We start from the raw sequence: 25,743 nt of genomic DNA, 5'->3' as shown, positions 1-25,743 counted from the left end.
ACTCCTTCCACTGTTGGGAAATGAAATACATCATGACTAAAATCCAAAAGTTTCTAAAACCATAAATAAATAAAGGCAGAAAAAGTCTTACGAAGTAATCCTACTCAATTTTGGAAACGGATTCCCACTACAAATCCTACGCGAACCATCGCCCTTGTATTATATAAATCGCACAGGCCATACAAGCTTTTGTATTACAAACTCAACAAAGTGTGGTGCTAAATTTACCCAGGAGGAAGCCTTTTGTATTACAAACTCAAGAAACTGTGCTGCTAAATTTACCCAGGAAGAAGCTTGGTTTTTGAGTTCGATCGCCGGAAGAAGAAGAGAAGAAGAATCACGGTTACTTGAAAAACAAGAAAACAAGGAGAAGGAGCAATAAGGAATCGATATGGAGTCGCAAAAGAAGATGACAGAGCGTCCCTGCTGCGCAAACGGTTGCGACTTCTACGGCTCTGTGGAGACCAAGAACCTGTGCTCGCGATGCTACAGAGATTACCTGAAACAAGAGTCCCGAGAGAATATGAGGGCAGAGTCCGCCATGGTGGCTTTAATGAATAACCTTGATAGGGGTTCCGTCGCTGGGCGAATAAATCCCTTGCCTTCTTTGAAAGCATCAAACTCGGTTTCTCCCTCTGTCGCTGTTGCTGGTTGCTCCAAGAGTAGTAGTGGATCAACCTCTGTGAAAAATAGGTGCGAAAGCTGCAACAGAAAGGTTGGAGTGCTTGGCTTTAGCTGCCGGTGTGGTGGTGTGTTCTGTGGGACGCATCGCTACCCAGAAAAACACTGTTGCCATGTAGATTTCAAGATGGCTGGACGAGACGTTTTGGCCAAGCAAAACCCACTTTGCAAGGGTGACAAGCTAGAATGCAGGATTTAGAGAGAATGAAGTTGTGGTAAAGATTGGCATGGCTGAATTTGTTTGTACTTTTAGATATTTTGTTTGATTTCGGAAATAGATATTTACGTTCTTTCTGTTCGATACCAATACATCTGATCATACAAAGAATTTGAGTGATGTTCTCTTACAAAGAAGCAACCGATGTTTCAAATTTGACCTTATATAGATACGATAACACAAATGCCAGTATACATAAAGCAAGAAAATACCAAACTGTTTCGAGTAATATGGCGGCAAAATTGCAGACTTAATGCACAGCATCGGGTTGCCTTTCTGGTAATGAAGCTTCGAATTCTGGTAAAATCTTGTATGATTCATACAGCCTACTTAAAGTAGGGAACTTGGACTACACCAAAAAAGAATGTAACAAACATTAAGGACCCAAATAAGTAAAATGTTGGTTGATAGTAAAGAAAGTGATGCGAAAGAAAACCAATATATAACCTTTTTCTAAATAACTAAGACATCCACGCATTACTGAACTATTCTTTCAGACGAGGGAATAACTATAGAAACAGTTAAGAGTTGCCCCAAAAGAAAGAAAGTGATGCGAAAGAAAACCAATATGTAACCTTTTTCCAAATAACTAAGACATCCACGTATTACTGGACGATTCTTTTAGAGGAGGGAATAACTACAGAAACAGTTAAGAGTTGCCCCCAAAAGTTTACACACAGCAGAGACATACACACACACACATACAACTCTCAACGTACAAAGTGCGGAGTGAAACTACTGGTACTCAAACCTACAAAATAAAGTTGGCAAATAAAAAGTGGAAAGAGTTTACCATGTTAATATTAAACCTTGTGGTAACTACAGCAATCTGTGGGGCTAAGAACACGTCCGCCTGCAAATAAACCCCTTTAATTGGTTAGTTATACTCTAAAGAGGTCAAATGGGTAATAAAACGAGTTCAATTGAGCGATAACGATTCTGTATAAAAAGAGGAAAAGAAAGCAAAGGCTAAAGTCTCTTCAACTCCATGTACATAGACATCCAAGCATCGTGGAGATATCAAATTGACACTATTGATGTTGTCGAACAATGTATTGGGTTAGAAGCAGTTCGCTGGTTCAGATTTGTTCAAATTAATAAGATTGCAGTTAAAGAAATGTAAATAAGAATCACAGCGTTCAGAAAAGAGACCATATACACATCATCTCCTGTGGCGTATCTGCTATCAAAATCCTTCAGCAAAGTCTCGAGAGCTGCATATGAGAAAAGAAATAACATCAATGAATAGAAATCTTTGGTAGTTGCACGTAACGAGATATTAATGAAGGAAGTTGAAGTCCCACTAAAACCAATTAGAAATATGGACAGTAGCACAACTCCTTATAAGCACATGCAACCTTAATTCCCCGATGTGGAGTGATACATTTACATATATATATGTAAAGCTTTAGTACATAGTTTATGACTGAACACTTCCAGACATAAATCAGCCTGGCAAGGTCTACCATATAAGTACTGTAACTAAGAAAGTCAAGCAGAACCCAAATCTAGTGATCCATTTTATACTTGACCGACATGATCATAAGCAATTTTTCATGTCAATTCTTTTGATCTCTCTTTAGTCCATAATTTGCAGTTTGCTATTTGCGAATGGAAAACATAATAACAGATGAACTGCCAATCTGCAAGCGGCCATTCATAGCAGTTGCTATCATATATCACTCTTACAAATCACAGGAACTTACAAGTATAAGCCTTCTCATGCATAGACCACAGAAAAGTATATATGGAATACATTACAATAACAAGGCTACAACATAACGACCACACCCCACATAGTAGTAACAGGTTCACCTAATAAGCATCCCCAATGCAGAGAGTTTATGCTTAAAAACTGAACATGAACATTCAGAAATTCACTCACCAAAGAAACCTTTATCTATATTCGATTGAGCCCAAGACAGGGACTCTTCAGGACCAGACTTCTCCATAAGATACTTCTACAGAAGCAAATGGTACATGATAAATACATATTAAAACAAAATCAATGTCTACATAGCTATGAATGTAAAGCCAAATTTCGTTCTTTGGATAAGGTATAAAGAAACCAAATGTACCAGCACTGATAGCATGTGAAGTGGCTGAATACTTGAGCTGATAATGCTTGCAGCCTGTGACAATATTCACTAATTGGCAAATTAGAAAAAACAATAAGTCCATGACGAAGTCATTCTTAACTTCAACAAAGACTTCACCTCTCTCATTATTTGAACAAGATACGCGACTTACATCAGTTCACGTCACGACATGGTTTAATTGAAGAATATAAAAGGGACAAGCAGAGAATAATTTGCAAACAAAAAATAAAAAGATAAGGTCTTTTAACACTTTGAAATACTTTTTTTCTGAGCCCACTCATAGCTACTTGATTAGCGTTACTGAAAGCCTTCAAGGGCATCTAAAATTAGAAAATTCTTCAGCCTAGGACATAACATGATAAACTCCTTTATGTGGCTGCAACATATGTTGTTATTTCTTCAAATCCTGGATCAACAGCTTAGATTTGTGCACGGTGTAAAGAACAACTATCATTATAAACTAGGCTAGTCAACCTCAGGTGCAGAGTATTCTTAAACCAAATTATTTAAATTTGATATGGACTTCACATTTAGTACAAACATACCTGGAGATTAAGAGCTCTTAGCCGAGGATCAGCTGGCAATAACGGTCTCTGAGGATACTTGTCCTCTAAATACTAATCGGGCATCACAAGAACATATTGTACCCAAATAACAGAACACTTAGAGGCACAAGTAAAACCTTCAAAAACTGTAAACAGATGATCCATTTCCCAACAAATTACACTAACCAGCAGTATCGCAAAGGAGTCTGAAACCACCGTATCCCCATCGACCAACACCGGAACAAAATGAAGAGGATTCAACCGGTTAAACGCTGCAACTCAAGCACATTGGATAAGTATCCAGTATCCACCAACGTAAGCATTGATAGATTTATAGTAATACTAACAATTTGACAACGGATTGTTTGGCAAGAGAATGCGACTGGTAATGAGCGTAATATCTCTTCAAACTCACACTCACCTGGACTGAACTGCTCTCCAGCTGGTAGGTTCACCGGTTTGTACTCGTACGGAAGTCCTACACATTCAATTGAACTAACAACAAATCAAGACCAAGTAAAATCCAACCCTAATAATTTGCACCACACATTTGGTAATTGATTCATCAATCAAAATAACCATCAACCACAAATATTATTGAAATCGAGTGACATTTAAATTCCAATGAATCATAAAACATTCAGGAGCACAAAAAATGCAAAATTTACACTAAAAGTAATCCTTTTCAAAAACCTTTAAGATTGAGAGCGAAGCGGACGCGCCAAGAGCAAGAGCTTTGCCAGTAGGAATAGAGGAGGAGCTTTGAAGCAGCAGGTAGCTGATTGCTGCTGGATTCCATGGCTCTCCGTTGTTCAACACTTTTCTGGTAAGAAGTCAACTTCTAATGGAGTGACTGTTTTTGTTTTCTGATGAGTTGTCGCTGTCGAAATGGCACGCAAAACTTTCATAGGTTGGAAATTAAAATATTATTTTCTTACCCAATGTTATTCTAAATAACTTTTAAATATAAGGAAAAGTAATGAAAAGGGCTTGAAAACTTTGAGTGTTAATGATAAGGACAAAATAAAAGGTAAAGTGAATAGTACCAGAATTGACTTTTTAGTGTAAAAATGTGATTTTTCGTTAAAGTGAACAGTACCGGGAGTTTTTCGTTAAAGTTTCATTTAATATATGTATCGAAATTATTTTTTTTATAAAAGTAATTTTTTTATTTTTTAATTAAAAGTAATTTTAATTATAAAAATAAATAAATAAAACCCTCTAATACAATCAAACAAAAAAACTTCTTGTAATTAATAGCCGGTAAGGACCGATCTCAAATACACGTCTACTATATCAAGTGACCAACATTAGTAACTACATCGACAAGAAATTTGCCTTACAAAAGACATGAGCCTAAGAAATAAAAGAAAAAGAACTGGTCAAAGATCTGATGTCGTCAATGATTGTCCTCAATCGCCAATGTGTGAAACCCTTGACCTTTGCAAATCTCAAAATATCATGAAGAGCAAGAGCTTCAACAAAAAAAATGATACTTTCTCCAAGATTGCAAGCAGCAGCCACAATAGGTGAACCATAGAACCACTACTTATGACAAAACTAGTAGCAGCTTGAGAACCCACAGCAGAGCCATCAAAATTAATTTTGAGTTTAAGAGCATGAGGCAACCTTCACTTGATAGTTTGAGATGAAACATGAGTTTCATTTTGGGTAGGAATTGATCTTAAGTTTTTATTGGCATGGTAATATTGTCTACCCTCTTTCTCTCGCGTGTGATATGACTTCAAAACAAGTAATTTGATGCAGGAATTCACATGTAAGATCAGCATTTTTTGTAACGAAATTTTTATTTGAACTCATTTAACCTCTTTCTACACCCAACTTAAATTTTAAATATGAAATGTCTTTATTATCCTATTGCATTATTATCATCAAGTACACGATGAAGTTGATAATAAAAGTAAAATTTATCAATAAACTCACACTCAATAATCAAACACTAACCATCACGTAATCTTTCTTTGACATTCTATCGTGGCAAAAATCATAATACACATTCATAGAAAAAAAAAAAGGCCATTTTTTATGGATGAATAGTAATTTTGAAGTATTAAATCCTCCAACTTTATTATCGTCATCATGACTACCACCACCATCATCCACCAACCCTACCACCACCATATCTCCAACACTACTCATCAACTGTAGGAAACCTAGTTCTACTTCTGCTGCTACTATTGTTGCCAAAACAACAAGCAACAGCTAATCAAGATCAACGGCAAGAAAAGGTGGAGGAGGAGGAGTGAGAGGGCTGGCATATGCTTTCCCTAGTACTGCTACCTCTTATATATGAGATCAAAACCCTACTTATTGCAAGAGTAGGGTTTCTCTGACAAAAGGTTTATCCAACTCTTTGGCTCAAGGGGAATCAAGCGTTTGGGTCCGATAATTTAGCTACATCAACCCTAGTAAATCCACACATACCTAGCTTGTTTTGAATTTTTGGCTACCAGTAGTTCTGAATCAAGTGTTTTTCTTCACTTTTAATTATCCCTTTTAATTAAGTAATTAAAGTTCTTTTCTTCAATTAACATCTAATTAGTAGTCTTGTTGTGTAGACGCACTGCAAACATGTGAGAGCATCATAATTATTGAACTTCGTTTTATTTTGTTTGTAAGATTTTGTTTGCACACTGTTGAGTGTTTATAATTGATGATATTCTGAAAGAGTTTCCATTTCTCAGTTTCTAACTCCTTGAATGCCTTGCTAGCTATTATTCCCATTACTACAAGTCGGCCTGCAAAACATGTGTGCATGTTGCGAGTTATATATTAGTTAGAGTGTAAATAGTAGTTTGTTGTCCCACATTGGTGAAGTACATATGTAATACCAATTGTAACTCCTATATATACTCCACTTTGGAGATTAATGAATATATAAGAAATTCCCAAATATTGTCATATATAATTTTTGGTATTTACCATGTTTAGTTCAATATGGTATCAGAGCAGTTTGCTCTGGTGACCTGTGTGCTTTAATTTTGTGCCCACATTTTTCGTGATTTCCTTCGTAAAAAAAAAAAAAGTGAATAGTGGCGCTACAGTACAGTGCGTCAACAGTGGTCTGCTTTGTGAACAGCATTCCTCTACAGTGTCGTAAACAATGATTGCTACAGTGCCGTGAATAGTGCTCTGCTACATTGCCATGAACAGTGCTCTGCTACAGTATCTGGTAAATTGTTTTCATTCCGCTGCGTATCTTTTGTGCCTTTATTGTTCGTGATTTTTGTTCAATGGCTCAATATAATCATAGTGTTGTTATGCATCTTGGTGGAACAAATAAATGGATAATAGATACTGGGGCCACTGATCATGTGACTAGTGACCCTAGAGTGTTTGATGAGTTATGTGACTATGTTCGTGATCCATATGTTACTAGTGCAAATGGAGCACATTCCCCTGTGAAGAGTGAAGTCACTATCTCTCTGACTCCAACCTTATCGTTGGTCTGTGCTTTACTTGTTCCTGATCTTAAGTGCAATCTTTTGTCGGTAGGAAAACTTCTTGATACCTTATATTGTTCTGCTCACTTCTACCCTACGTATTGTTATTTTCAAGATATTCAAACTCAGAAGATAATTGGCCATGGTAAAAGAATAGGGGTTTGTACATCTTGACTATGGAGGATACTGTTGTTTCTGGTTCAAATAATCATCAAGTTTTAAGTGCTAAAGTGGATGACAGACATCAAATTTGGTTGTGGCATCGATGATTGGGACATCCATCATTCAGTTATATGAAACATCTATTTCCTTCTTTGTTTCGCACTTGTAGTGATTCAGAGTTCAAGTGTGAAACATGTGTCATGGCTAAGAGTCATCGTGCTTCATTTCCTGTAAGTGATTCTAAAGCTACTTTGTCATTTGATTTGATACATTCTGATGTGTGGGGTCCAGCGAAAGTTACTTCTAATGGATTTCGTTGGTTTGTTACTTTTATTGATGATTGTACTCGGTTAACTTGGGTGTTCTTGATGAAGAATAAGAGTGATGTTCCGTTACTTCTTCAAGAATTTTGTACAATGGTGTCTACTCAGTTTCAGACCAAAGTTAAGGTCTTCAGGTTTGATAACGGGGGAGAATATGTGAATCACACTTTGACATGTTTTTTTTCGTGATCATGGTATTATTCACCAGACGACTACTTCGTTTACACCCCAACAAAATGGTGTGTCCTAACAGAAAAATAGTCAAATAATGGAAGTTGCTCGCTCCTTGATGTTGGATAAATGTGTTCCTAATCATTTGCGGGGTCATGCTGTTTTGGCTGCTGTGTATTTGATCAATCGTGTTCCAAGTAGGGTTCTTGATTTTCAAACACCGTTCGATGTGCTACAACAACATGTTTCTCTTGTTTCTGTATCAAAGCTTCCTCCGAAAGTGTTTGGGTGTATTGCGTATGTGCATGTCTACTCTCATCAGCGGAGTAAACTTGATGCATGAGCTCTCCGGTGTGTCTTTATTGGGTATGCTAACAATCAGAAAGGCTATAAGTGTCATCATCCTCCGACTCAAAAAACTTATATTACCATGGATGTCACCTTCCATGAGGAAGTTTCGTATTCTGTGAAGCCCTCTTCTAACTCTCCACTTCAGGGGGAGAGGGGGAGTGAAGTGCAGATTTGAAGAGATGGTATGGATGATAGGTTACAGGTAGAGTTGGGAACATAACCTATTATGTTGCGTGATACTGATCAGTCGACTACAGATAGTAATCGGTCACCTGTTATTCCTGGAACTATTTCTACTGACGATAGATCAGATGTACCCAGCTAGTTGCCTGTCAGTATGTCTGACGAATTACCTTCTAATGATCAGTTGCCTGCTGCTGATATGTCTAACAAGTTGCCTGATGATGGTTCGTCCAGTGATGATTCTTCTAACAGTTTGGTACAAGATGGTGGCATACATGAGGTAAATTTTGACAATTCTTCTACTTATCAGTTGCCTCCACGAGCTAATCATGGAAAACCTAAAGTACAATATGAGCCTGATATGCATGCCAAAGCCAAATATCCTATCAACAATTATGTGGCTACTCATCATTTATCCAAACCATATGCATCTTACATATGTCAGCTATCTAGTGTATCAATTCCAACAAAATTGCAAGATACCTTGTCTGACCCTAAGTGGTTTAATGCCATGCAAGTTGAGATGGAAGCTTTGGAAAAGAATTCTACCTGGGATTTGGTTCCTTTACCAAACGGAAAAAAAGTCGTTGGATGTAGATGAGTGTTTACTATTAAGCACAAAGCAGATGGTTCTATTGACCAGTATAAAGCTAGATTAGTTGCTAAGGGTTATACTCAAACCTATGGGTGGACTATCAGGAGACATTTGCTCCTATTGCCAAACTTAATACTGTGCGTGTTCTTCTGTCCTTAGCAGCAAACCAGGATTGGCCTCTGTTGCAGTTTAATGTTAAGAATGTTTTCCTTCATGGTGATCTTAAGGAGGAAGTGTATATGGATCTCCCACCTGGTATTGGAACATCTCCTGGAAAATGTGTTGTATGCAGGTTACGAAAGGTCTTGTATGGTTTGAAACAATCTCCTAGAGCGTGGTTTGGGAGGTTTACAAGTTCAATGAAGAAGTTTGGGTATATCCAAAGTCATTCAGATCATACTTTGTTTCTAAAGCGACAAAATGGTAAGCTAACTGCATTGATTATTTATGTTGATGACATGATAGTGACTGGTGATGATCAGAAGGAGATACAACATCTTCAAAAGTACCTAGCTACTGAGTTTGAGATGAAAGAATTGGGTGAATTGAAGTATTTTCTTGGAATCGAGGTTGCACGATCCAAGTATGGTATTTTTCTGTCTCAACGGAAATATGTTCTTGATTTGTTAGCTGAAACAGGTATGTTAGATTGCAAACCTGTTGATACTCCGATTGAGCAGAATCATCGTCTGGGCTTATTTCCAGATCAAGTTCTTACTCATAAGGAACAGTATCAGAGGCTTGTGGGGAGATTAATTTATTTGTCTCACACTCGCCCTGACATTGCTTATGCAGTTAGTGTGGTAAGTCAGTTTATGCACTCACCTAGTGAAGTTCATATGGATGCAGTAACCCGTATTTTGAGGTACTTGAAGATGGCTCCTAGCAGAGGCCTGTTTTTCTCCAAGAATGGTCATTTGAATGTCGAAAGGTATACAGATGCAGATTGGGCAGGTTCTATCACTGATCGGCGATCTACATCTGGATACTTTACGTTTGTGGGTGGTAATTTAGTTACTTGGAGAAGCAAGAAACAAAAAGTGGTGGTTAGGTCAAGTGCAGAAGCTGAGTTTCGTGGTATGTCACATGGTGTATGTGAGTTGTTGTGGTTGAAAAAATTGTTGAGAGATCTTGGGTTTAACCTCAAAGGTGCTATGAAACTTCATTGTGATAACAAGGCTGCTATTGAGATTGCTCATAATCCAGTGCAACATGATCGAACAAAACATGCGGAGATTGATCGACATTTCATTAAGGAAAAATTGGATGCTGAAATTATTATGTTTCCGTTTGTGAGATCTGAAGATCAACTTGCTGATGCTCTTACTAAGGTTGTGTCTAATAGTGTGTTTTCCAACTCGCTTGACAAGTTGGGCATGCGTGACATTTTTGCACCAACTTGAGGGGAAGTGTTGCGAGTTATATATTAGTTAGAGTGTAAATAGTAGTTTATTGTCCCACATTGGTGAAGTACATATGTAATACCAATAGTAACTCCTATATATACTCCACTTTGGAGATTAATGAATATATAAGAAATTCCCAAATATTGTCATATATATTTTTGGTATTTGCCATGTTTAGTTTAATATTGGTATTTACCATGTTTAGTTCAATATTGTTAAACTAGCTAGGGTTTAGTTAATTTAGTTTGACTCTCATAGTGTCATGGCATTATGTTTAATTAGATTAATAGATTTAATTAACATGGATCTTCATGAGACTGATCCGGGTAGCTTCTAATGTGAAAAACAATGGGTGTAAAGATAAATTTTCATATTGAATTCGGTTTGCAAAGGTAGTTTAGGTAGTAAATTTGGGTTTAAAGAGATATTAATAGTTTAATTAAAAATGATATAGGTGTAGAGAAAAGTTATATGAGTTTGAATAAAATTTCAATTTTGGTAACTGATGTTGTAATATGGTTCCGGATCCACTTTGTGGCGATCCTAAGGATCCTTACATCTTAGCCATTCATCGTGTATCGTGCGGTCAGAAATTATTTGACTTTTTTATTTAAAATTAAACACAAATAGTATCTGACAAAAACTGACAATACAATATACAATGAACGGCTAGGATATAGGGATTCCTAGGATCCCTACAAAGTGGATCCGGAGATGATCCTCTTCCGTGACCAAGTATAGTCATATAATAATTAATAAGGGGTCATGCAATATTTAAAGCAGTTTATGTTGATTATATAAAACAAAGTAATGTGAGAGAGATCATAGACTTGTATTATTATATTAGTTATTAATTGTGGCAAGTGATATTCAAAAGCAACATTCAATAAGATAATTAAGTTCATCAATTAACACGAGCAGCATGGACACATTACTTGCGACATTATGTTGAACACAATGATAATACAAAAATGTCCCTAACATTTTTTATATAAAATACATTGATAAAGTGTGGTATGAATACAATGCTTATTTTTTGAAAAAAAAAATAAAATACTACTATTAAAGGGATGGGAAAGAATTCGAAATTATTACAATTATTTAGGAGATGTGGAAATTTCGAACCCGGAACCCATGAGTAGAAACATAACATCCTATCTACTAGATATTGGACTTATGAAAGAAAAAATAAACATTTGAAATAACATATCCCATCTAAGGGTAACCACATTTTAAAAGACAGAAGAAGTCATCGAATGAGCCTCCATTGCACAGTCGATAAGCATAAAAGTACCAGTCACACTAACTCCAACTGTTTAGCTAATTACAACACATCAAACACGATACTCTCAAGAATATCTATGACTAGTGAAATTACACAAGACAACATATAAAATACTAACAATAACCACAACGAGGAATGAAATTGGAGCCGAGTAGAGGAGGCCAGCAAAGATGATGGCAAGGAAAAGAGTGGTTATTAGTTCAGGTCCTACGGCAGAGCCATCAGAAGTAGCAACTTGGTAATCATGCAGATCATGAGAAGCGCCTCTGGTCGAACTCAGATTTGTTGACGTTCTGATGGCCTTAATCTCGTCCGAATCGGAGATTCGATCATCAGCAGCAGCAATGCCTGGAGGTTCTGAATCTTGGACTACTTGCTTTACGTGAACGTTTTTACGATTGCATGCATGTTCTGCATGTAATAATTATCAATAAATAAGTTAATTAATAAACTCTAATTAATTCGTCGGAAGGATTTAATGATATAACAGATATAGTTTACACTCAATTAATCTAAAATGCGAAAAGAGAGATTCGAGCTTGTGTACATTAACAGAGATTGAGGGAAAAAAAAAAACACTTACCAGTGTCAATCCATCCTTCACAAAGAGTCAATGCCATCAAGAAGAAGAAGATCGCGGAAACTTTTACGAAAGCCATGCATTCGATCAAAACACTAAAAAGTTATGGAATGAGAGAAAGAATGGGTAGAGGATAGGTTAAGATTAATTGTTCTTGTATATATAAGTGAAAGATGTGGTTCTCTAGCCTCTAGGGTTTTCTCCATGACCGTGAGGGAAACAAAAACTCAAACTTTCCTACAAAACTTAGGAAAGTTCATTAATTTCCGATTTTCCTTTCGTTAAAGAAAGAGGAAAGATTTGATTTATGAGTTATGAATCCATGGGGCTGGTTAATAGATTAGGGAAGGTAAACGATTTACCACCCTGATTATTGATAGTCTATGAATTTATTTTTAAGTACAACAATATATTTTACACTAAGAGAAGGGAAGAGTTCGGCTAAACCATACAATAGACAATCTAATTTGGTATCGAATTCGTCATCTACGAGATTTGAACCTAAAACCTCTTGCTTACAATAAATGCAGAGAAATATCATCAGACCGTAGTACTGAGTAGCATAATCCATAAAATTTTGAATTCAATAAATTAAAAGAGAATTAAGGAACAAAAATAAACAGGACATGCCGAAGAAGAAAAGCGTATTCAGAAATCTCTTAGCTATTTTGACCAATAAATAAATAAAAATCTCTTAGATATTAACCAAAAAGGAGATCCTATATGCAGAAGCATAACCAATCCCTTTCCTAATATGATCTTTTTAAATCGGTCCAATTTAAACCAAAATAAAAAAGAATAGTCAACGGCTTCAACAGAAATCGTAAATGTAATTTTCTCAGATAAAAAATCTAAGCCTTGTTGATAAAAAAAAAAGGATAAATTATACAAAATTACTTTAAATGTGGGTCAAACCACAATCTCATAGCTCATGTTTGTAAACATTACAATGCCATACCTCCCAATTTCCATCAACAACAAAGATGTTCCTAAACATGACCCTAAACTAGTCCTTGTCTTGACAAGGGACATCTTGAATGTGTAACTCTCAGACAAGGCTAGGTCTAGTTGAGAAGTAGTAATGGTCGTCAAAACTCATCATGAGGATGTGCAGTATCCTGAATTCTTGAATGCCAAGGTAGGCTCCATACCATTGATTTAGTAATTCGAAGAAGGTGATAAATCTGAAGGTTGCTGGGGAAAGATTACAAATGGCCATGTTGTAGCACAACAAGATACTTTTCAAGAAATCAGAAAGAGGAAAATGAAGATCCAAGTCCAAAAACTAAGGATAAATCCTAGTGTAGGGATGCTGAGGATCAAACAATATACTGTGAGTGCAGCGTGAATATCTTGACCTGGCTCACACCAGACTTTAGATTGGCCCAAGAGATCTTGGTGATTTTCAATGAAGGTTTGACCTTCCTCCCGAGTATGAACCCTCGTTAGAGCAAGTCCACCCCTAAGGACTTTGCGCCAGCACCCAGCGCATTTATCCACTAGAGTGAACAGTAATAGACTGTAGTGAACAGTAATAAGCCAAGGCATCTCCACTCCTAAAAAAATGCGCTGGCACCCAGCGCATTTATTTGGTGTTTTTTTTTTTTTTAAGTTTATTTCATATAAGATTTTTAACCAATTTCGGATAAAATTTCAAATAAACTTAAAAAAAACACACTAAAATAAAATTACATACTCATCAAATAAACTTAAAAAAAAACACACTAAATAAATGTGGTGTAAGGTGGAAGATGAGGGTTAGGTATTTATAGAAAAAAAAATAACTTTTTTAAAATTTTACTGTATTTTAAAAAAAAAATTGTATTTATTTTAATTAATTTTAATATAGTTAATTAATCTAGACCGTTAGATTTGAAAAATATTCAAATCCAAGAGCCCAGCATCGGCCACATGGCCATGCGCCAGCAAATGGCCCGGCTTCTTGGTCAGCCTGTTTTGTGCTGGCCCAGAGACCAGCATGGGCTAGGTGCCAGGCTGTTGCGAGGGCTGGAGGACATGGACAGGGTGCTGGGCTGCTATTTGGACTGAGTGCTGGGCAAAGTCCACTCTGGTGGACTTGCTCTTAGTGGAAGGCTATAAGGCAAATTTTTAAGTGATTTGGTACTTTTGCTTGAAGAGGACATGGGTGAGGCTTCGAGAAAACAAGGAGAGTTTTTGAATTGGTACGAGAAGAAAGTTGAAGCCTTTTTTTAACGACTAGTGATTAGTTCTGGTAAAACGGAAGGAAATGGTCTGAGGATATATAGGCGTCATTTGACAGAATTATCTAGTTGTCGAACACGGAAAGACTTACTCAGGGATTAGTGAATCCGACGGTTAAAACATTAGTACTAAATATCAGAGGAGATTGCTTATTTTTCGTGTACCTGCCACAAATGCAAAGTCTCATAATTATGAACTTTATGGAGCGACAATTCATGCACCAATTGGCCATTAAAGGCTAGTCTATCGCCACTATCTAAGTGTCCGAATAATGATGCCCAAAAACCAACAAGTTGTGTGCCATTAAACTTTTGATGCATCATTCCTAGCACATGACTTGCTTGAGAAATGTTGTTAACCCTTTTTCTATACGATTCTTCCTCTTCTGTTGCTAGTTGAACCCCATGAGTTGCCATCTTCTGTACACATAATGATATAAGCATTCAACACAAACAAATTGAACAATATATACCATGATAACAACCAAATTCAATAATGTATAACATTAACACAACATGTCAACAAGTTTTCATAACAATATATCTACAGTAAACAAACCTTCATGACTTAAGTAATATCAAGTTAATTAAGAAAATTAACAAAGATTTTATCAATACAAATCATTCCCTACTCAACAATATTAACTTCAACAAAACAAAATTGAACGACCTATCCCTTTTACACAACCTATCAACAACATTCCATAAACCCACATCCCACCAAAATTTCCCAAAAATTCCACAAATTTCAACTAATTTCATCAACCAACTTGCATAATTAACCATAAACACTAAATTAATTAATCAAATTTACATAAACAACAAAACATTTCTAGTTTTCCAAATTTCCAAACTCACCAAATTTCAAATTTACTTTGGGAAATGAAGTATGACGTCAACTATTGGGGAATCAAGAACTCTGAACTCAACCCCAATCAAGCAAGCACCATGTCTTTTTTGTGGACCCGATTGCTCACCCTCAAACCAAAGTCACCTAAATTTCTAAACTTCTGTATGGAAGTGCAGTTAGGTTGGAGACGACAAGCATAACCAAACTATGACTGGGTTTTGAATGCAAGGAAATTTTCGAACAGTAAACAAGTTTTCGACGGGAATGATGTTTGAGGGTTGGCAGGAGATGAAGAGTTTTGGGTGAAGAAGACAAATTTAAGATCGTAACTGCTAATGTCCCGGGGTGGGGGGGAAGAGAGACTATAAATCCCAAAAATTTTGAATTGATACCGGGTGCCATTTTCAATTAGTGAATGATCATTTAGGGTGCGTTTGGTACGCAGACGGGACGGGACGGAACGGGACGGAACGGGACGGGACGGGACGGGACGGGACGGGACGGGACGGAATGGGACGGAACGAAGGTGTAATTTTTGAAAAAGACATGGGGTATATTTGTCTTAAAATGGTAAAACATTGTGTTCCACAGACGTGGAACAAACCCGTTCCAGGGGGGGAGGTGGAACGCAAAAACACCCAAAATCTGTCCCGTGGAACAGCCCGTTCCACCCATTTTTGGCGCACCAAACGCGGGACGGAACGCCTCGTCCCGTTCCGTCCCGTCCCACGTACCAAACGCACCCTTATGACCCGGATTTACCCTATACTTATTTTGATAGATTAGTTTTTAACCATTCAAATTTGATCTACCGGCCCACATTCCGTCAGCATACAAAGTTCGCAAAATGCGGTCCGCATTTTAAAAACGCGAAAGCCTATCCCTCCACACGGTCCAACCCAAGAAGTAGGACCGAAGACGAAGAGCTTGTCCAATTTAGTGACAGAATAAGAAAAAGGCGACAGAAATATGCTGATAAATACGCATAAACTTACATTGAACCCTGCACACACACCCAGCACAAAGAAAAATAGAAGAAAGAAACAGAGAGTAAAAAGATGGCTTCCATGGCGTACCCAGCAAGCTCCTCCTCCTCCTACAACCACTACAAGAATTACAGCAAACTGAAACAGCGTACCAGTTTCTCCATTCCCCATCGTATCATAGTTTCTCATAAGCAGCAGCAGCAGCAGCAAAACGATCATAAACCCACCGACCCAATTGGTCGAAGGTGCTCCTCTCTCTCTCTCTCTCTCTCTACATATACATACATACATACATACATACATATATATATATATATATATATATATATATATAATTTCTGATAAAAACATTATAATGTTGAAGGGAAATAATACTGAGGAGCAGCGAATTGGCAGTGGTAGGAGCCATCTTCAACTTGAGGTACATAGTTCAATCTTATCTATTACCCCAGCTGAATTTTTGGATCATTCAATTTATAATTTAATTTAAAAATCATGTTTTTCCAGAACAGTTTTTGTGTAATTTAATTGGGTTTGATGGGCTGCAGTGGTAAAAAGCCCGAGTATCTTGGGGTGCAGAAAAATCAGCAAGCTTTGGCTCTCTGCCCAGCTACTAAGAATTGCATATCAACCTCTGAAAATGTCAGTGACCTTACCCATTATGCCCCTCCCTGGTATGTTTCTTCTTCTTCTTTAATCTTTATCCATTTTTCTTCTTTTATTTAAAGGTTTAATAGAATTTGGCGATGAGATGAATTCAGGTTTCCAGAAGGTTTACCAACTTCCTAAACCTCATGATGTTGCTAATTCTCATGTCTTGCTTTTCTATTGTTTTAGTTTAGTGCTCATGTTATTTTATTGAGAATTTTCCCAAATGCTTTAATTAAGAACGTTAATCAAGTTGTCCAAAAAAAAAAAGAATGTTGACCAAGAACTTTATATTTTGTATTGTTGTGGTGTTTTTTTTTAAATCAAGAATTTTAATCAAAAGCTTTGGCAATCACAATATATTATACATTTTGATATACAAATTAGAATATGTTGAGGGATAAGAGATTTGGGTTAGGGTTCATTTGGAAAGTGTTAAATGACTGGTTGCTTTTAGGGAAAATATTTTTAGAACCAATCTTTAATAAAAATGCAAGTTAATTCTAGAAAAAATACGCTTTTGAAACACAAAAAAAAAATTCTTTAAAAGTCCTTTCAGTCATTTGAAAGCAATTTTTCAAACGAGCCTTTAGCCTTTGTGTTGAGCTCAGAGTTCACGTGAATCAAACCTAAGACCCTCTTATTTACAAGTAAAAAAACTTGAACTATACTAAAAAAACATATAAAAAACATGAATGCTTTTTGTGAATGAACTATACAAAACATATTGATAGGTATAAATTAATGACTCATACTTCCATACATTCTCTCTTCTTTATTTATCATTCGAAGGTGTCATACACAAACTAATCCACTATACTTGCTAAACTTTTTGTGAAAGCCCTAACAAGAACCAAATTAAAAAGATCAATTCGAAACATTACAAAAGTAGATAAACTAAACCAAGAACTAATTAAAGAAACATAATGATCAAAATAAGTTGAGATATGATCAAATGAAACACCTTCATATGAAATTGGATTCACTCCAGACCTTAGTATCTAGAGCCTAAAAATTAAAAAATTTGGACGACACAAATTAAATATGATGATTCTCATTAACGAGAAATTTTTAGTTGTGACGGGAACACAAGTGGTACACCACGTGTTTTAATAGGAATTGTGGGAAATTTTATTTTTTAAGGTATTAACTTTTTAGCACACATATCCCATCATTTGTTTAATGACACGTGGTATACCACCTCGTGTGCTGGTCACACTGAAAAATCTCATTATGATGGCACACCTTATATAAACCAACGACTTTAATTTCTTTTCTACACAAATCAAAGAACTAGATTTTTTAATCCTTAAGCTTTGGACATTAAAGTCGGAGCAGATCCAATTCCGTGTCATATGAAATTCGTCCTTTTAGTATTTTTTTAACTTAAATTTGTTTAGATGGGTTTTGGGTGTCTCAAACCCTAAATCGATGCAATGAGTTTAATGAGATGGTGGAACTTTGACCAAATGAAGGGTCAAACCTGGAAGGCTGCAATCCACTAAACTTTCTAAAGCAAGACGCCCATGTGGGGAACGTATGGAGTCAATAGACCAAATGTCTCCTCATCCTTCCACCGACCGTCAAGTAAAATGTGCTCTCTTTGCTATTAAATTACAGGAACTACAATGGAAGTAGGAAAAAGCCGGTCAGCAGAGAAGTTGCGATAGAAGAACTTCTCCAAGTGGTAAAAGCACTTCAAACATGTTTCCATTTGTCATTTATGTCCACTTAAATCAGCAAAACTCATGCCACTTAGTACTACGGAATAGTAGTATTCCTCTTTATTTGTAAGTGGAAATCTTAGGTTTGATTCTTCCCAAAGACAAATTTGAACCACATTATTGCTAGCTAATTACGAGGCTTATCCCACTTGCTTACCCCTTAGTGTAGATAAATATTGTTTGTTTAAAAATTAAAAAAAAAAATCAGCAAAACTCATATCTCATAACTCATTTTGCAGATTAAATCGACAAAGCCAGACAAGTTCACACCACAGATCATGGAGAAGAGAGACGACTATGTTCGTGTGGAGTACCAAAGCGCTATTTTAGGGGTAGGTGTAACCCGTAACCCGGATTTTAGAACATAAAATGAGTTTCTGACATTAGTGTACGTGTACGTGAATGACTGTTAGTCGTCAATCAACGTAGGATCTATAACAATAACACATGGATTGTTCTTGTGTTCGTGCAGCTTGTGGATGATGTAGAGTTTTGGTTTCCACCAGGCACCGACTCAATAGTCGAGTATCGATCGGCATCCCGGTTGGGGATATCCGATTTCAACATCAACAGAAAAAGAATCAAGGTGAGCACTGCAAACAATCTCAATATTGTCACCCATACCTAACAACTGCATTCATAAAAACAACCTTCATTTGAACTCATTCCCGTCTTTTACGACAGGCATTGCGGCAGGAGTTGGAGAAGAAAGGTTGGGCGTCGAAAGACAGCTTTTGAGATCCTGTTACCGTTTCACAATAAGATCATATGCAATTCGATCAACGATCATGCAGATAGATCAACATTGAATCTCAGAATTTCAGATTTTGGCAACCAGTCATGTCATGATTTTTGTATTCATACCAAAGATATCAGATATGTTCTTTTACTCAAGACACCCAAAAAAGAGAAATTCTAGTCTTACTGTCTAAACACAACAAACAGTGGAGCATATGAATTTCCAATTTCTTTTGGGCACACATCAGTCCTTCCTCAGCTCCATATACTCATATCTGGTGCCATCCGCATTGAGGACAACAATCTCCAGCCTGTCGCCCTGTAAGACATCCATGAGTCAATGACACATTAAAGAACGAGGTTCATATGAGCTTGATACAAAATGGACACATATTAAAAGGACTGGAAACTTACAGTGTAAATATCTCTTTCAGTTGCAGATGCAAAACAAGTTTTGACCAAGTCGATCGCTTCTGCTTCCGACAGCGGTGTGACAGCATCCTGCACATTAATAACAAACAAATATGCAGTCCTAAATTGTGGGGCAGATTAATCACATACAAACAACCAATAGTATGACGCAAACTAGTAATCAAAATCGAGAACAAACCTGGGCAGGCAATAGGAGTGGGCTAGGAGACTTCAATTGGTTGTCCAGAAAAGGAATGATAAGTGTAGAACCAGAACCTTGGGAGCTATACCCAACCCTCTCATAGGAACCAACAGCATCATATGTGAAGACGCAACCCTTACCTGCAGATTAGTAATTAAAATTATTTGTTAGCAGGAATAGTCTCAACTGGCAGCCAAAGGTTTTAAACTCTAAAATTTACCTTCACTATCTAAGCCACCCAAAACATTAAATGCGTAGTAGGGGAAGAACCGCTTGTAGTAAAGGGTGTTGGAAAGCAGTTGAGCCATCGCAGGGCAGCTCATTTGTTTGTTATGTTGATGCTGATAAGTCTGGGAAACAATGACAAAAAGGATGTATCATCAGTTCTTGGCATAACTCAATATTTATTACATGCCAGCGTAAATAAATCTTGCCTATACATAGTAAAAAACATCTGACGCCATCTGTTGCATTGCAAACGAATAGCGTCCAAAAAAAAATACAAAGTATTGTAACAGGATTTTGAAGCCTCACCAAGTGCTTAGCTGCCAAATGCTTTTGCAAAGCTTTCACATCAGCTTGAAAACCAGAAGATGCCAATACAGCTTTGTCCGCTCTGCAAGTTCAAAAGACAAAACAGTAAGACCAAACAATATCATCAAGTAAATCTGTAAATGTGATGAACAAAAAATCAACACTCCATCGACATAAAATAGTACCTCAAAAGACTACTAAGGGCTGATGTACTCTTCTATCTTAAATTATCAACCCCTCTCCTTCTCTTCTATTTGCACCTTTGCTTCCCTCAGTTAGCAACCATAACTTATCACTAACAATTTTTTTGGTATATCTGGAAGTTTTCACATAACAATGAGGAAAAAAGGAAAAACCCATGCCAAAGTTGAACCAATTTTGCATCATGTTTTTGTCTGTTATACTAAACTTCTCTCTTCCCCAACTAATTTATCACCTTTGCAATCTGGGGCATACAGATCACTCCATACATACCCCAACTGCAATGTTATACACTTTTCATATGCCTACCTACCTTTAATTCTCTGCCTCACTGTTTTTCTTTTTCGTTTTCTTTTTTTTTTTTTTTTGCTGCAGTACCTTCATATTCATTTTTTTTCTCTTCATCGGCTCTTATCTTTTAATTCTATCTTCCTAGTAATTTCTTAAGCTGTGCTCAGGACCTCACCTGGATATAAGCCTATTTCTAAAATTAGTACAGTATATCGTTTGGTCAGGGTTTCGGAAACCTATTGGTTCCTCAGCATCGAAATTTAGACTAAGGTGCTTTAACAATCTGGTCTGACACAGTGACACTAGCTCAGGTACTCAATCCTAGCAGCGTCGATTCATATCTATTTTGTTTTGCACCTTGATACTTTCATGCTTTTTAATACTTCAAATGAGAATCTTTGATTTAGCTTATGAATACAGAAGCTTCAATTCCTAACTCAATTTCTCTTCAGCATAATTTCATGCTTTTTTATACAGCAATAAAACGTTTTTGGTGCATATTCCCCCTGATATTTATCATCTGCTACTTTTTTGTACATATTTCAGTCAGTGGAATCAACCATAAAAATGATAGCAAACACAATAGCTATCCCAAAAATGATTAGCAGTAAACCTGCAAGCATTACAAATGTCCAAGAAGCACACTGTTATAATCACCACACTTCCTATAAGCCATCTAAAGAAAGCATTTTTGCTCACCACTCTTAAATGGTGACCATTACCACCGTATTAACCACCGTTGGACAAGTGTGATTTACTCTAAGTACTACACAAATCTCGAAACTCATACTCATCCAACAGTAGTCAATACGATAGTAATGGATAGTAATGGTCAGCATCGCCAGGGGGTAGTGAGCAAAAATCCCGCTAACTAAATGCAATGTACCTTCCCCAAAACCCACTAGGCTAAATCTCTAATACAGAAGTAAAAAACACAAACCCAAGTGGTAATTAAAAATCAAACCTAACCACGAGCAAAATAAAATCAGATAAAACCCTAAAAACGCCAACAAAAAATTCCTAACAGCAGTAAAATCAGATAAAATTAAACACAGCAGAGACATTCGAATCTCCGAAATCGAGTGCATAAATATAAAAATTCATGAAAAAAATTTATATAAATACGAGAGAAATTGGTATAAAAGCATACAATTTGCAGATTTTGGAGTAGTCGCGGGTGAGAATACTGTAACCGGTCGACATCCGAGTATCGGCGGCAATCACACAGTAGTTGGCTCCGGCGATCGCCACACAGGACCTGCAATAGGCACGAAAATATTAAAATCCCCAAAAAATAAAAAATAAAAAGAGGAAACGACGATATTGTTGCAGGGAAGGAGAGAATACATACCCGCCATTGTTGTCATAGGGGGACCAGTTAGCGTGCTGCTTGGTCATGGCGGATCGGTCTGGGTTGAGAGAGAGAAGCAAAATTAGGGATTGGAAGTGGAGAGTGAGGTCTCTGGGTTCAAACACCTTGCTTTTCTTCGTTCAGATCCCACGGTGTCGTTTGCTTCAAGAAATAAATCGGGCTTACGGTGTCGTTTTGGTGTGGGGGGACTAGAACTAAAGACCGAGGCCCACGTCGCACAGATTGGTTAGAGAATAAGGCCTCAATACACTCGACCAGCCCAAAATGTAGTTCTATTTGGCAACAATTACGCTTTGCACCCACCACTTAATGTAAATTGTTATTCTGCCCTACTTATAATGAGAAGTTTCAGGTTCAGCTCTCATGAATATATCTAGCATTCTTGCCGTATTTTTTGTGTTCGTGTCATTTTCATGAACACTCGTTAAAGTAAACGGGTAGTATGACCTAACCCGAAATCAACCTACTAATATTATCAGATAATATGACCCGACCCGTTACCCTTTAGAAAAAATATATTTTAAATCAATAAATAATAAAAATGATAAACATAATTTGACCAAATAAAAATGAAAATATAATACTGAATTAGTATATGCATACCATAATGCCATATAAATATTACTTCAAAACAAAAAAAAATTAAAAAAAAATTGTCTTTCAAGTATTATATAGTTTAATGAAAAAATATCAGTACATTACTACAAAATACCATATGTTCAAGGATATGCAAAATGAAGATAGTTGTGTTTCAAGGTTGAAGAACCATGCACGTTTTTTTAATGTGTTTTATAATTTTTTTAATCTCACTCTTTGCCTATAGTATTGACACACCCCGAGTATGATGATGTGGAAAATTGTGAATAAATTTAAACCTAAGAGTGCCTAAAAATCAGAGTGAGCTGGTGAGCGGGAATGAACCCACTTCACATGTGACATTAGAGCATAAGTAAGTGCAATATAGTGGATTAAGAATCATACCCTCGCAAGAAATCTCCAATACTAAGATTTGCCACGAATCATCGACGATAAGAAAGCTCAGTTAATAAAACCAAAAGGGTGAAAACTTAACAAGGGTGAGTGGCCCTAGAAATAAAAATTTTAATAGAAGCATTCTAAAATGTTATAACCCCTCGATGCATCACTTGTATAGTTTCTAGAAAATCATATCACGTATCAATGTGAAATAAAAAATATATCAACAGTAATTCCATAAATATACCACGACCCAGCAACTCATCAGTAGTATAAATAATCATGTGGTTAATAATCTATATTAGCAAGCAAGTCGGAGTCATCTAATGTGACCTGTACAACTGCACCCATATCTCATCAATCAACGTCAGCATGTAAGTCGGAGTCATTTATAGTGACATATACGACTTATCCATATCTCATCAATCAATGCTAGCTCATAAGTCAAAGTCACCTATAATGATATGTACGACTTATCCATATCTCATCAATCAATGCTAGCTCATAAGTCAAAGTTACCTATAATGACCTATACGACTTAACCCATAGCTCATCACATATCCCTGCACACGAGTCGGAACCACCTTTAGTGGTCTACAAGACATGCTAGGCGTAAATAATTACGCTCAAGTGCTACGATCACGTGAAGGCTGTGTGAAGTATCGCAAGTCATCTACGAGTTGGAACCACCTAATGTGGTATGTACGACAGGCTGGCATCTACCTTGAATCCAAGGTGAGCTTGTGGTGCGGGAGGTGAACGATCACGTGAAGGCTAGGCCCTGGCCACGGGCAGGAGCACTAACACCGGTGTGCAAGTTTATGAGCTTTAATTGCATCTATTATAACATGTACGTCTCATGGGCAACCTATACGATAGTGTCGGAGTTGCCTATCATTGCAACTTGTACGACAAGGTCGAATTTGCCTAAAACGTACATGTAGTCATGCCATAACTCCATCATTTCAACTAATACCATAAATACCATAAACTCACCTGAACTTACCTGGGTGTCCTGTGTTCACCTTTGCACTTCAAAGCGTTCATAATAATTACAAGCAGGTAATATACATATGGATATACCATGATGCAATCTAATACTCAACCATGTCATAGCATTTACAATTATATATATATATATATATATATATATATATAATATGGCATAAAATGCATAAGCTGTAATGCCTTACTCACGAACTATTTATTTACGGAAATAATTATCGGTGACAAGCTCAACTAAACACTAATTTAACTAACTATCAATACTTACGATTCTTTACTTCAATTTCTCGATCTTTCACACAATGATTTATGACCAACATCCCATCACTAAATCATAAGGTTAAATCTCACATTTTCCACCAATGTCCCTCACATTGCACAATTTCCCGAACAAGGCTGTTGCCTCAATTATTTAGTCTCATTTATAGTATGGTTGCATCTGAGGTCTTGTTAGACTGCCTACGTACCCTAAACAGGGATCAAGCAATTCGTAGTTCGCATTAGTAGTTCAAAGCATTCACAATAATTATATGCAATAATCAATTTATAACCGTTTGTGGAATTATCAATCATATAAATATATATATATACACACACGATAGAAAGGAAAAGACCCACTCACCTGAGGTCTGCGCTACGACTCCCTAGCACGCATATCGAGACATCACGAACCATCGTCGCCTAGAACAATTATCAAATCACATCTCAGAGTTCTTACCGATAAAATATATAATTTACATAAAACACATCCTTACGTAATTCAATTCGGAAGATCTGCATCACGGATTTCCAATCCGTTACTTCCAAGGATCTACATTATGTTTCTACAACAACTTCCTAAGGTTTCATTATGATCCAACAGTCAGATCTCCGCCAATTGCCAAAACCAAGTGGCAGTCAACATTTTATTTTATGAAATTACAAATCCAATTCGGGAAGATCCGTATGACGGATTCCTAATCCGTAAGTTTCTATGGTCCTCAAATATTACGTACTATAACATATTAAAGTTTGGGGACGATCCAACGGTCGGATCGTCGAATCATATCTTTACCAAGTAACGTATCCTAATGAGTTTAGGTCCAAACGATCAACCTACGATATAAAATTGCCAAAACTGAACTCAAGACATCTAATTTAGCCTAAGGATAACATCGATGGTCCCTTGGCCACACGCCGCCGTTGGTGGTGGTTGGCCGCCCCGGCTTGCTGGAAAATCCAACTATTTCCAAAAATTACCAAAATTTATAAGAATGAAGATCTCAATGAGTAAAGTAACTTTCATACCTATGACCAAGACCAAATAGGCCGGGAAGAGCTTCAATTTCATTAAAACTTGTCAAAAACCCCATACTTAGGTGTGCTCGATTCGACCTCCAAACTTGCTTCGACGCCTCCACCACTGCCTGGGCTTTGTTCCTAAGTTCTAGGGAAGTGCTCTAGTGGTGGTAATTGGCTGAGTTATCTTCACGTTTTGTGGATTGTCGTCGTACACCTACACACACTACCGATGCATTTTTCC

General features: G+C 36.9%; 4 protein-coding genes across 5 annotated transcripts; 2 read left to right on the top strand and 2 right to left on the bottom strand.

Moving 5' to 3' along the window:
* Positions 1-391: 391 nt before the first annotated feature.
* LOC103418410 (putative zinc finger A20 and AN1 domain-containing stress-associated protein 8) lies at positions 392-880 on the top strand. The gene has a single exon (XM_008356539.4). It carries the CDS (start codon positions 392-394, stop codon positions 878-880), a length of 489 nt encoding a protein of 162 aa, XP_008354761.2.
* A 37-nt stretch (positions 881-917) lies between these two features.
* Positions 918-4,483, bottom strand: LOC103418426 (glutathione S-transferase zeta class-like). 2 transcript variants are annotated; one of them, XM_008356556.4, is made up of 9 exons: positions 4,236-4,483; positions 3,964-4,020; positions 3,729-3,814; positions 3,543-3,614; positions 2,977-3,030; positions 2,784-2,859; positions 2,051-2,112; positions 1,692-1,751; positions 918-1,247 (listed from the first exon to the last, which is right to left on the bottom strand). In XM_008356556.4, the coding sequence occupies exons 1-9, from the start codon at positions 4,339-4,341 to the stop codon at positions 1,149-1,151; spliced, it is 672 nt and encodes a 223-aa protein (XP_008354778.2). In that variant the 5' UTR covers positions 4,342-4,483; the 3' UTR covers positions 918-1,148. The 2 variants fall into 2 exon arrangements, with proteins under 2 accessions (XP_008354778.2, XP_070672994.1); XM_070816893.1 differs by having other exon boundaries at positions 3,729-3,820; positions 3,970-4,020; positions 4,236-4,395.
* An 11,547-nt stretch (positions 4,484-16,030) lies between these two features.
* On the top strand, positions 16,031-19,416 carry LOC103418408 (uncharacterized). The gene is made up of 7 exons (XM_008356538.4): positions 16,031-16,365; positions 16,485-16,541; positions 16,669-16,794; positions 18,389-18,455; positions 18,732-18,824; positions 18,965-19,078; positions 19,177-19,416. Exons 1-7 carry the CDS (start codon positions 16,193-16,195, stop codon positions 19,228-19,230), a joined length of 684 nt encoding a protein of 227 aa, XP_008354760.2. The 5' UTR covers positions 16,031-16,192; the 3' UTR covers positions 19,231-19,416.
* Positions 19,311-22,592, bottom strand: LOC103418407 (proteasome subunit beta type-1). The gene is made up of 7 exons (XM_008356537.4): positions 22,221-22,592; positions 22,020-22,127; positions 20,378-20,459; positions 20,064-20,193; positions 19,841-19,983; positions 19,645-19,731; positions 19,311-19,549 (listed from the first exon to the last, which is right to left on the bottom strand). Exons 1-7 carry the CDS (start codon positions 22,265-22,267, stop codon positions 19,475-19,477), a joined length of 672 nt encoding a protein of 223 aa, XP_008354759.1. The 5' UTR covers positions 22,268-22,592; the 3' UTR covers positions 19,311-19,474.
* Positions 22,593-25,743: the final 3,151 nt, after the last annotated feature.

This window comes from Malus domestica, chromosome 02, assembly GCF_042453785.1.
Source record: "Malus domestica chromosome 02, GDT2T_hap1".
NCBI classification, from domain to species: domain Eukaryota; kingdom Viridiplantae; phylum Streptophyta; class Magnoliopsida; order Rosales; family Rosaceae; genus Malus; species Malus domestica.
The sequence above is the reverse complement of the archived record's forward strand: the minus strand, read 5'-3'. Positions and strand labels throughout refer to the sequence as shown.